The 12,199-nt window shown below is 46.6% G+C and overlaps 1 protein-coding gene across 1 annotated transcript in view; it reads right to left on the bottom strand.

Moving 5' to 3' along the window:
* Nucleotides 1–11,269, bottom strand: part of LOC145356604 (E3 ubiquitin/ISG15 ligase TRIM25-like) — a 60,909-nt gene extending 49,640 nt beyond the window's left edge. Inside the window, exons 1-4 of the mRNA XM_080209413.1 lie at nt 10,165–11,269; nt 6,812–6,907; nt 4,592–4,825; nt 101–269 (exon numbers count right to left, since the gene is read on the bottom strand). Of these exons, the coding sequence (XP_080065539.1) occupies nt 101–269; nt 4,592–4,825; nt 6,812–6,907; nt 10,165–10,743 (1,078 nt within the window). The 5' untranslated portion in view covers nt 10,744–11,269. The remainder of the gene's footprint in view (nt 1–100; nt 270–4,591; nt 4,826–6,811; nt 6,908–10,164) is intronic.
* Nucleotides 11,270–12,199: the final 930 nt, after the last annotated feature.

Below are 12,199 nucleotides of genomic sequence, written 5' to 3'. Positions count from 1 at the left end.
CCATTGTGCAAAGTCCCACCTACTCTTTAGATAATAGTCACTTGCCTTATCCATATTGCTGAAACAGTAATAGGTTGAAACAGTGTATGAAATCACTAACCGCTGTTCCGTTTTTCGAGAATTTGCTTGGAGAACAGTTGCGTTCGCTGTTCGACCCATGTGGCAAGTTCTGTGACAGCTGCGTTGATCTGAGCCATTGTGGACTTGACATCTGTCTTCTGCTGTGGGAAATCCAGAGGTTGCACGCTTGCTTTTAAACAACTGGATTCCTATCAGGGATAAACATAAGAACGTAAGAAATAGGAGCAGGAGTAGGCCATCTAGCCCTTCGAGCCTGCCCCGCCATTCAATAAGATCATGGCTGATCTGAAGTGGATCAGTTCCACTTTCCCGCTTTCTCCCCATAACCCTTAATTCCCCTGTCTATCAGAAACCTATCTACCTGTGACTTAAGTATATTCAACGAGGTAGCCTCCACCACTTCAACGGGCAGAGAATTCCAGAGATTCACCACCCTCTGTGGTGAACAAAGCACAATGGATAACACGACAGCTCAGTGACTATCACTGTTTGCTGTGCCGTTAGAGGGAGCTGGGTCGGATCTCCGACTTGGGTCAGTGTCTGTGGGAGTTTGCACATTCTCCCCGTGCTTGCGTGGGTTTTCTCCGGGTGCTCCGGTTTCCTCCCACACCCCAAAAACGTGCTCTTAGGCTGATTGGTGTTAACAAATTGTCCCTAAATTAGACCTCCCTAAATCTGGCGCACATATAATGCTCTAAATTTACACCCCTTTCTTGTGGAGTCCAAGAGGCGTTGACAAAAGTCATAGATAGAAGAAGGATTGGAATGAGGCACCTAAGGAGTGTTAAAATGGGCGGCGTGGGCTTGTCGGGCCGAAGGGCCTGTTTCCTGTGCTGTGTTGTTCTTTGTTCTTTGTAAATCACACCATCAGCTTAAATTCAATTTCAGGACTAACACTGATTGCACTGCCCTTTCTCCCTATTTCTTCCTGGAGTTTGAGTAACACTGCCCCATCCTCAATAGCCCCAAGAACACTGACCTATCCATCTAGTGTGGGACTGGTCTTACTTTTCAGGCTGGACAGGTGGAGGTGCCAGGAACCCTTACCCCAGAATAAACCGTTCGATGTGATCAGGGTACGTGGGAAACAAAATACGAAACATCTCTATTAAACATTCTCGTGACAGCTTCTCAAATTTATAGAGTTGCAGAGATTTAACAAGACAGAAACAAGCGTTTCGAGTTAAGTGCTGTGCGCTGATACTTACGCTCCACCCAGTCATTTCACTCTCACAAGAACAGTTGAGCTCATTGAGTGGAATTATCAGTAAACACTTGAGGGACTGACTCATTCACATCAAATATAAATACAGGAATGACTAGCCGACTCAGTCCAGCAAGAATCTGTTCACACAGCTGCAAAGGGAGCGGGTTAGCTTTGTTTGACTGACAGCTTTAATACCTTGCGATAACTGGATCTTTATCTTTAAAGTGGTCTTGCCATGCCTCTGTGTTTGTTTGGAGAAGATTAAGAGGTGTGAAATAGACTAAAAGGTGTTTACAATGGGATTTCCCTACTTATTACTCATTGACAGGTTTCTGGAGAAGGGACAATTCTGAATGGCTATTTTCTTTCTATTACATGAGAACTTATAGCAAACTGTGTAGACTCTGGTTTATTGGTTATGCACCGAGTGCAAATTAGGTGAGTGAAATGGTAAATAATTGCACAAGTTTAAAAATCACATAAGCTGCAAGCTGTATTTCAGTCACACAGGGAAAGCCAGGCAAAAACCACAAGTCTTGATTAAACCCAGATGAGAGTCAAGGACCATTGAATTAAATGATGTGCAGCTGTAGCTCATGTTTGCTCATAAGAACAAGCAACAATGGAAAGGGAGGTTGATATCCCTTTGGTCAGAGAAAGACCTAGGATTGCTTGATGATATAACATGCACAACTTTTCATTGGACATTATACCATTGTGCATGCATGATGTAACCTTAATCAATAATTGTGAGTGGACAGAGATAACGCCTATGCTTTTATTGGTATATGCCAATTACTTGTAATCAAATTTGAAACTATAATTGTTTGTATATTTCTGAATTCTGCGCTCTGGTCTTCAAGATTTAGTCAGGGTCTTTTAGCTATAGTAATAAATCATCTTAAATCACTCTATGACTTTGTCTGGCTACTTAAGGGAAACGATAGTTTGAACTACAGTCGGAGAAACATCATGACAGCCCCATAACAGATTGGCGATGGGTTGGGATTTATTCAGGCCAGGAAAAACTGTGACAGAATTACAGCGCGCGAGTATTTGCCAACTGATTTGAAGAGTGAAATCCCAGCCCAAAGTAAACTGGACCAGACAAGGCGAGTGAGAAGCTGAAGGGAGATGCCTCCGATTTTTGTAATCGAAAATGGGTCAATAAGACGACGGGGCCATGGTGCAAACCAACAAGGCGAGAGCTCAAAAGACAGACCTTGAATTTGTTACTGAGAGGGAAGTAAAAATACCGGAAGCTTTGTTAAAAAATATCTGAGAAAGGCAAGCTCTCTCTTAAATCAAGATTCCTAATGTGGTGCAGGTCACTGCAGCTGTATAGTCAGCAAAAGTTAAAATGTAATCAAAGGATGTCTTTTGAAACATAAGATTGGGTTCTAGGTTTGAATTACAGCCATGGAAGTAAGGTGAAACTTTGTGTTTTGGTTAAAATAGTTTAACCCTCTTGCTGACTGAAGAACTCCCAAAGAATTGAACTTCTGATAGAGCCAAACTGAGAGTGGGCGAGAAGGAGAGACAGACAAAGTTTTAGATACAACTATTCACTTGAGAGTGAACATCAAAGGTAAAGAATGTTTAAACCAGGAAGGTGGACATGCTGAAAATGCTGTGAGGTCTGTGTTAACATAGAACATAACAGCACAAACAGGCCCTTCGGCCCACAAGTTGCGCCGGTCACATCCATACCTACCAGGCCATAGAACTATCTGTAACTCCCAATCCCATTAAATCCCATGTACTCATCCAGAAGTCTTTTAAAAGACCCCAGCGAGTTCGCCTCCACCACCACCGACGGCAGCCGATTCCACTCACTCACCACCCTGAGTGAAAAACTTACCCCTAAGAAAAGTGTTGAATAAGAGTATAACATTGTAGGATGGTTAGAGGAGATGTGAAGGGACAGCCTTGCAAAAGCAAATGGAAAATCCAAGAAACCACAGCCAGTACGTGAATATATAGATGGCAACTGGAGTTAAAAATTAGTTTAGATTGGAAGTAACTGAGTGCATTGTACTTTTATTATCTGTAATTTCACTATTTAAGATAGAATGTATGTATTAGCATTCATGATTTTTATGTAGTAAACTTGTATCTTTATTCTTTAAATAAATATGAGCACCCAGATTCTAAAGAAAACAATGCTGATCTCTATCAGGATCATAGCAAGGCTCTTCCAAAATCAAGATGGAATCCTTGACCCTACAAAACTTCCCAATCCCACTTTTCCTTGATGAATATCTGGCCCTCAATGAGATAGCTGTTTGATGGAAATAACTTATGGAAAATTAACAAATGGAAAAGCAAAGGCTGATCGCCGGAAATCTCTGATCTCGCTGGTGACTGGGAGTGAAAGGAGTTTTGGTTGGAATACAAAATTCTCCATTCTTGCTGGCAGCAGGGGGGTGGGGTGAACAAGATCAGAGAATCCCGCCCGGCAAACATGAAACAGATTCCCAACCTTCAGCCCTCAGTGGAAGAACATGATGTCCTGAACAAATGGACATTTTTCTCTGGACAACTGGACATCCCGCTCTTAGCATCCCTGGACAACTGGACATCCCGCTCTTAGCATCCCTGGACAACTGGACATCCCGCTCTTAGCATCCCTGGACAACTGGACATCCCGCTCTTAGCATCCCTGGACAACTGGACATCCCGCTCTTGGCATCCCTGGACAACTGGACATCCCGCTCTTGGCATCCCTGGACAACTGGACATCCCGCTCTTGGCATCCCTGGCCAACTGGACATCCCGCTCTTGGCATCCCTGGCCAACTGGACATCCCGCTCTTGGCATCCCTGGACAACTGGACATCCCGCTCTTGGCATCCCTGGACAACTGGACATCCCGCTCTTGGCATCCCTGGACAACTGGACATCCCGCTCTGGGCATCCCTGGACAACTGGACATCCCGCTATGGGCATCCCTGGACAACTGGACATCCCGCTCTGGGCATCCCTGGACAACTGGACATCCCGCTCTGGGCATCCCTGGACAACTGGACATCCCGCTCTGGGCATCCCTGGACAACTGGACATCCCGCTCTGGGCATCCCTGGACAACTGGACATCCCGCTCTGGGCATCCCTGGACAACTGGACATCCCGCTCTGGGCATCCCTGGACAACTGGACATCCCGCTCTTGGCATCCCTGGACAACTGGACATCCCGCTCTTGGCATCCCTGGACAACTGGACATCCCGCTCTTGGCATCCCTGGACAACTGGACATCTCCCTCGGGACACTAGCCCCAGCAACAAATGTGAAATGATGTCCTTACCTGCAGAAAGATGAGTTGGTGATCGATCTTCAGCAGGGAGCTCAGCTGATTCTCATTCCTGCTGAGTTCAGCACCCCTCTGTTGGAGTTGGCTCCTGATGCTGTCGACCTGGCGCAGTGCCACCTGCTCGTCATCATTAACCAGCCCAATCGCTTCCCTGTGGACTGCTTCCACGGCTTGGATCATGGCAGTGAGTTTCTCGGTGATTTCAGTTCTCACCCCCTCTGCGGAATTCTATTAACAACAGAGGAAAATTGGCAACATTTCCGAATGAGGACAGGCCGCATTGATTAGATTCACGCTGCCTTAACTATTAAAGATCATCTGACTGAGAGGTTCAGCAACAACTTGTGATTATGAGGTATCATTAACATAGCCAAACATGACAAATCACTCCACGGTGGATTAACAAATAAAATTTCACACCAAACACAGGAGAAAGAGAGATAAAAAGGAGTTTAGGGAGCAAATCCAGTTGTGGGACTCAGCAGCTCAAGACACAGCCAACACTGATAGAGTGATGGAAATTGGCGATGTGCAAAATAATTTGGAAGATTTGATAGATTCCATAGAATTGTAGAATACCTACTGAGCAGAAAGAGGCCATTCAGCCCATTGAGACTGCACTGACTCCCCGACAGAACATTTCATCCAGGTCTTAACCCCCTCCCCACCCTAACCCCGCAACCCTATCCCTATAACCCTGTGCATTTAGCATGGCCAATCCGCCTAACCGGCGCATCTTTGGACTGTGGGAGGAAACCAGAGCACCCGGAGGAAACCCACGCAGACACGGGGAGAAGGTGCAGGCTCCGCGCAGTGACCCAAGGCAAGATTTGAACCTGGGTCCCTGGAGCTGTGATGCAGCAGTGCTAAGCACTGTGTCAGCCAGATAAAGAGAAACTATTTACTTTGGTGGGGGAGATCAGGATAAGCATAAACTTCAAGTTTTGGTCTGGGCATTTAAGATGATGATGTGGAGATGCCGGCGTTGGACTGGGGTAAACACAGTAAGAAGTCTGGCAACACCAGGTTAAAGTCCAACCTATTTATTTGATAGTAAACTCACAAGCTTTCAGAGTTTGCCCTTCATCAGGTGAATGGAGAGTTCTGGCCTCAGACAGAGCATATAACAGCACACTCGGTTTAGATCATAGAACCGTACAGTGCACAAAGAGGCCCTTCGGCCCATCGAGTCTACACAGACCATAATCCTACCCAGGACCTAACCCCACATCCCTACACGGTTACCTGCTAATCCCTCTAACCTACACATCCCTGGACTCTAACAGGTAATTTTAGCATGGCCAATCAACCTAACCCGCACATCTTTGGACTGTGGGAGGAAACCAGAGCACCCAGAGGAAACCCACGCAGACACGAGGAGAATGTGCAAACTCCACACAGACAGTGACCCGAGCCAGGAATCGAACCCAGGTCCCTGGAGCTGTGAAGCAGCGGTGCTAACCACTGCGCTACCGTGCCGCTCTACAGATTACTGATTAGAATGCGAGTCTTTACACCTAACCTGCTGTTCAAGACTTAAAGTGGCCGACAATGTGAGTGGAAGGAGCATTGAGCACAGGTTAAAGAGATGTGTATTGTCTCCAGACAGGACAGTAAGTGAGGTTTTACAAACCCAGGCAAGTCACGGGGGTTACAGATAGTGCGACATGAACCCAAGATCGTCATTTAGGATGGTGTCAGGAAACATTTCTTCACACAAAGTGGGAATCGGGAACTCCACGCTCCAAAACATTTTGAGATGAAGTAAAAGTTCAGATGCATAGATTTTTGTTAGCCAATGCTCTTAAAGAATGTGGAACCAAAGCAGATGAAACCATCTAACTGAGTAGCAGAACAGCCTCAAGGGACTGAATGGCCTTGTCCTACTCCTATGGTCTATCTGGAGAAAATCTCATTGTTTTAGAAGAACCTAAGAACTAGGAGCTGAAACAGGCCATCCAGCCCCTCGAGCCTGCTCTTCCATTCAAGGGCTGTTCTCATCTCAGCCTCATCTCCATCTCCCTGCCCACTCCCCATCACGCTTCATCCCGTTACTAATTAAAAGCCCATCTATCCATCTCCTTAAATTTGTTTAGTGTTCCGGTGTCCACTGCACTCTGGGGTAGGGTATCCATCAGATGCGTGGCCCTGTGAGTGCAGAAATTCCCCCCTCATTTGTGTTTTTATGAAGTCCAGAATTACCAATGTGTTTACCTTAATTGAGTCAGCTTTTAGCTGAAGATTATTGGTCTCTGCTAATGCGTTTTGTAGCTGTTGTTTGTGACGAGATAACTCCTGGAGAATCAGTTTCTAGAAGGGAAAAAAAACCCACATGCGATTAATAACCTACCGTGAGGTTGCCTGAATTACACCCAAATGTTTCAAATCCCCCACCTCCATACAATCCTCAAACTCTAATACACTCCAGGATCTTTCAGTTCTCCAATTCTGGCCTCTTGCAGATCTTGGATTGTTATTGCCTCACCTTTGCCATCAGCTTCCTGAGCCCCAGGATCTGGAATTCCCTTCCCAAGCCATCTTTTTAAAGTCTCTCCTTAATCCTAACATTTTGACACAGGTCCTAATTCCTCCTTTTCATTTGTGTCAACCCTGAGTCAGCCCCCTCGATCCAGTGTCAGGAAGATTGTGAGTTCTTGTTCCACTCCAGATAGAACATTCCAGCGCAGTACAGGCCCTTCGGCCCTCGATGTTGCGCCGACCAGTGGAACCAATCTAATGACCCTCTAACCTAAACTATTCCAATGTTATCCATATGCCTATCCACTGACCATTTGAACACCCTTAAAGTTGGCGAGTCCACAACTGCTGCAGGCAGGACATTCCACGCCCTTACTACCCTCTGAGTAAAGAACCTACCTCTGACATCCGTCCTATAATTACCACCCCTCAATTTAAAGCTATGTCCCCTCATGTTAGCCATCACCATCCGAGGGAAAAGGCTCTCACTGTCCACCCTATCTAACCATCTTGTATGCCTCAATGAGGTCACCTCTTAACCTTCTTCTGTCCAACAAAAACCACTTTGATACTTTGACACAAAAGCCTCAGCTGACACTCTAGTTTGAAACTGCACTGTTAAAGGTGCGATCTTTCAAGCAACATAAGAACATAAGAAATAGGAGCAGGAGCAGGCCATCTAGCCCTTCGAGCCTGCCCCGCCATTCAATAAGATCATGGCTGATCTGAAGTGGATCAGTTCCACTTTCCCACTTTCTCCCCATAACCCTTAATTCCCTTGTCTATCAGAAACCTATCTACCCGTGACTTAAATATATTTAGCGAGGTAGCCTCCACCACTTCAACGGGCAGAGAATTCCAGAGATTCACCACCCTTTGAGTGAAGAGGTTCCTCCTCAACTCCGATCTAAACTGCCCCCCCACTTATCTTGAGGCTGTGCCCTCTAGTCCTGCTATCCTTTCTAAGTGGGAAGAATCTCTCTACCTCTACCCTATCCATCCCCTTCATTATCTTATACGTCTCTATAAGATCCCCCCTCATCCTTCTAAACTCCAACGAGTGCAGACCCAGTCTATTTAATCTCTCTTCATAGTCCAACCCCCTCATCTCTGATACAACCCCTTTGGCATATATATAAGATCCTTTGGCACTGGAGAACAGTGTCTCGGCCAATATTTATCCCTCAGTCAACCTCACAAAAACAAATTACCTAATCATTATCACATCGCTGTTTGTGTGAGGTGACTGTGTTTCTTAGATCGCGATAGTGACCAAACTTTAAAAGTATCTCAAAGAGCTTTGGGATGTGTGGTGAAAACTTAGAAATTACGCTTGCTGACCTACACCTCGCAGGCAACGCTGAGGATGACTGGGATGCTATCCATTCATCTGCGCTGAAGATGCTCAGGCCCTCTACCCGATGAGAATGATGAGGAGATACAGGTTCTACTTGTTGAAAAGCAAGAATTAGTTTCGATAATGTCAAATTTATTGGGTAATGTGCTTTCAGAGCAAAGATCATAGAAACATAGAACCCTACAGTGCAGAAAGAGGCCATTCGGCCCATCAAGTCTGCACTGACCACAATCCCTCCCAGGCCCTACCCCCAAACCCCTACATATTTTACCCACTAATCCCTCTAACCTAAGCATCCCTGGACACTAAGGGGCAATTTCTTAGCATGGCCAATCAACCTAACCCGCACATCTTTGGACTGTGGGAGGAAACCGGAGCACCCGGAGGAAACCCACGCAGACACGAAGAGAATGTGCAAACTCCACACAGACGGTGACCCGAGCCGGGAATCGAACCCAGGACCCTGGAGCTGTGAAGCAGCAGTGCTAACCCACTGTGCTGTAAAAAAAAACTGTAAAAAGGTATTAAATACTCAGTAAGCGTTCCCTCGGATAAGACAAGTACCCTGTTTACTGGTTTCTGGGTATGTACTATTCACTGTCTACACACAACTATTCAAGAACATTACTGTGGAACGATCTGGATTTTAACTCTCAATATTGATAGCTTCCACCCTGAAACTGGGTCTCTGTCTCAGGCCTACAAACAACAAAAATCAGCCGGGGAAACAGGCCCATGCACCACCATCTCAACACCACCAGTCCCCCCTCTCCACCCACGACCCCTGTCTAATGTTTTATGGTAAAAAGTCTGACAACACCAGGTTTTAGTCCAACCGATTTATTTGAGAATAGACTCACAAGCTTTCGGGGTTAGTCCCTTCGTCAGGTGAATGGAGAGTTCTGGCCTCAGACAGAGCATATAAAGCACAGACAGTTCATCATTCTAATCAGTAATCTCTAAACTGTCTGTGCTTTATATGCTCTGTCTGAGGCCAGAACTCTCCATTCACCTGATGAAGGGACTAACAACTGTACACAACTCTGGTGCGGCCGCACTTGGAGTACTGTGTGCAGTTCTGGTCCCCACATTACAGGAAGGATGTGGAGGCTTTGGAGAGGGTGCAGAGGAGGTTTACCAGGATGTTGCCTGGTATGCAGGGGAGGTCCTATGAGGAGAGACTGAGGGATTTGGGGTTGTTTTCACTGGAAAGAAGGCGGCTAAGAGGGGATCTTATAGAAACATATAAGATGATTAGAGGTTTAGATAGGGTGGATGGTGATAGCCTGTTTCCTCGGATGGAGAAATCTAGCACGAGGGGGCATGGCTTTAAATTAATGGGGGGTAGTTATAGTATGGATGTCAGGGGCAGGTTCTTTACCCAGAGGGTGGTGAGGGACTGGAATGCCCTGCCTGCTGCAGTTGTAAATGCGCCTAGTTTGGGGGCGTTTAAGAGATCTGTGGATAGGTTTATGGACGAAAAGGGATTGGTTTAGATTAGTGGGTCAATGTTTTTTTTAAAAATAAGACTGGTCGGCGCAACATTGTGGGCCGAAGGGCCTGTTCCGCGCTGTAATGTTCTATGTTCTATGTTCTAACCCCGAAAGCTTGTGAGTCTATTCTCAAATAAATAAGTTGGACTAAAACCTGGTGTTGTCAGACTTTTTACTGTGTTTACCCCAGTCCAACGCCGGCATACCCACATCATGTTTTATGGCCTAGATTCCCTTACCTGTCGTTTGTCCACTTCCTCTGGCACAGTTACAGTTTCGTGAATAAGATGTTGCTCGCCGACACACAGCTCACAAATACACCTTCTGTCCGTCCTACAGAACCGATCCAGAGGTTTCCCGTGCGCCGCACACTGTTGCTGGACTTTCAGCTGGCTGACTGGCTCGACCAGGGTGTGGTCCCCGAAAGCTGGGCTCTTCTCGTGGGCTGCCAGGTGGCCCTGGCAGAGGGTGACCAGGCAATCCAAGCAAGACTTCCTGCCTTTCAGCTTGGTGCGGGCGCAGAGATCGCAGGCCACGTCCTCCGGGCCGGCCTCAGCCCCAGCTGAGAGCTTGCCGCTGGACCTGAGCTCCTCCAGGATTTCACACAGGATGAGGTTCTTGTGCAGGCTGGGCCTGGGGCTGAAGGTTTGGAGGCAGTGCGGACAGCTGGATCTGTCTGGGCTGGAGTTCAGCTCCCAGTAACACTGCGCACACTGCAGGCAGAAGCTGTGGCCACACGGGAGAGTGGCTGGATTGCTGAAGATGTCTCGGCAGATGGCACAGACAAACTTATCCTGAGAGCCCAGCGGCGAAGCCATGGCGATGGGGACCCAACGCAGTAAGAAGTCAGGTTAAAGTCCAACAGGAAACCAAGGCAGGATTCTCGCCTGGGAAATCAGCAAGTCTGCTCTTGCACAGCAAGGAGAACAAGTTCTTATCGAGACAATTTGTCGATTCATAGACACAGCCACACTATGTGAACCCCTCCCTTGTTCACTGTTGGTTTGGTTCCTGTTTTCCCTGCTTCCCGTGGAGATCGGATTCCCTCCTCCTCCCCAATTCATTGACAGCTGATAACCCCAGGTCAAAATTTACAGCCAAATCTTCCAACAGCCAGCTCTCTCTCCCTCTCTCCCTCTCTCTCTCCACTCCACACTGCCCTGCGTTCTCCAAAATAGTTCCAGGAACCTCCCAGGCAAAGTTTCGCTTTCATTCCCAACACTTCCTCCTTTTCCTAATAAGGGGGAAGGGGGTGGGGATGGGAAGCACACAGGGTGAGATTTTACAAGCCCAGGCAATTTACTGGGGCTACGTGTCAACGCTGGAAATTGAAAACAAAATGAATAAAGGAACGGTAGCACAGTGGTTATTAGCTGTGAACAGCAGGTAAAGACGCTGTTAACACATATACCTGTACACCATAGAAAAATAGCTTAAAGTCAGGTAAGATGGATATAGTCAGACACATGGCCAAACCACATTATGGGAACAATAATTGGTTTTAATCACAAACACAGAGTATAAAATTCGCTGATGCTAGCAGAACTGTGGTCAAGGACAGTGAAGAAACCACCTATTGGGTAGGGATAACACCGGATGGGCAGTGGGAGGAACGTTTGGGGGCCCAGATTAGGAGACAAATGGTAAGCAGGATGTGTTGCTTTTGCAACTGAGCATACCTCTTAACTACAGGGGGATGACAGTCACTGAGATAGTCGGGACGTCGGTAATTAAGTTAGCAGAAGATTGATTACAGCCGGTATGAACTGGACATGTTAAATAGTTTTAGATAAGACAGATGGGAGAACTAATCAAGTAAGAAGATTGAATAAACACTATAATATGTACTCTCGCGATAACAAGAAACGTGGTTGGAAGGGGAGTAGAGGGGACGGGAATGTGGGGCACCGTGAGCCAATAGGGGAACGACAACTCACTGATAGGACAGGAACCACCAATTAGGGGAGAACAAGATATTGTGTAATTGATTAATATGCTTGTAAAATAGTATAAAATGCTTGCTTAAACTCGATGTAGGGTGTGCCTATCTTTTGGACACCCGGTCTTGCAAGAATGTTAAATAAAATACCTTGCTCCTTCGGAACTTGACTCGACTAAATTATTTGACTGTGAGCGGTGTTTCTCACATTAGCACTGCTGCTTCACAGCTCCAGGGTCCTGGGTTCGATTCCCGGCTGGGGTCACTGTCTACGTGGAGTTTGCACATTCTCCTCATGTCTGCGTGGGTTTTCTCCCACAGTCCAAAGATGTGCG

The sequence above is a fragment of the Carcharhinus amblyrhynchos genome, chromosome 21 (genome assembly GCF_965287045.1).
Source record: "Carcharhinus amblyrhynchos chromosome 21, sCarAmb.v2.hapA, whole genome shotgun sequence".
NCBI lineage: Eukaryota > Metazoa > Chordata > Chondrichthyes > Carcharhiniformes > Carcharhinidae > Carcharhinus > Carcharhinus amblyrhynchos.
The sequence above is the reverse complement of the archived record's forward strand: the minus strand, read 5'-3'. Positions and strand labels throughout refer to the sequence as shown.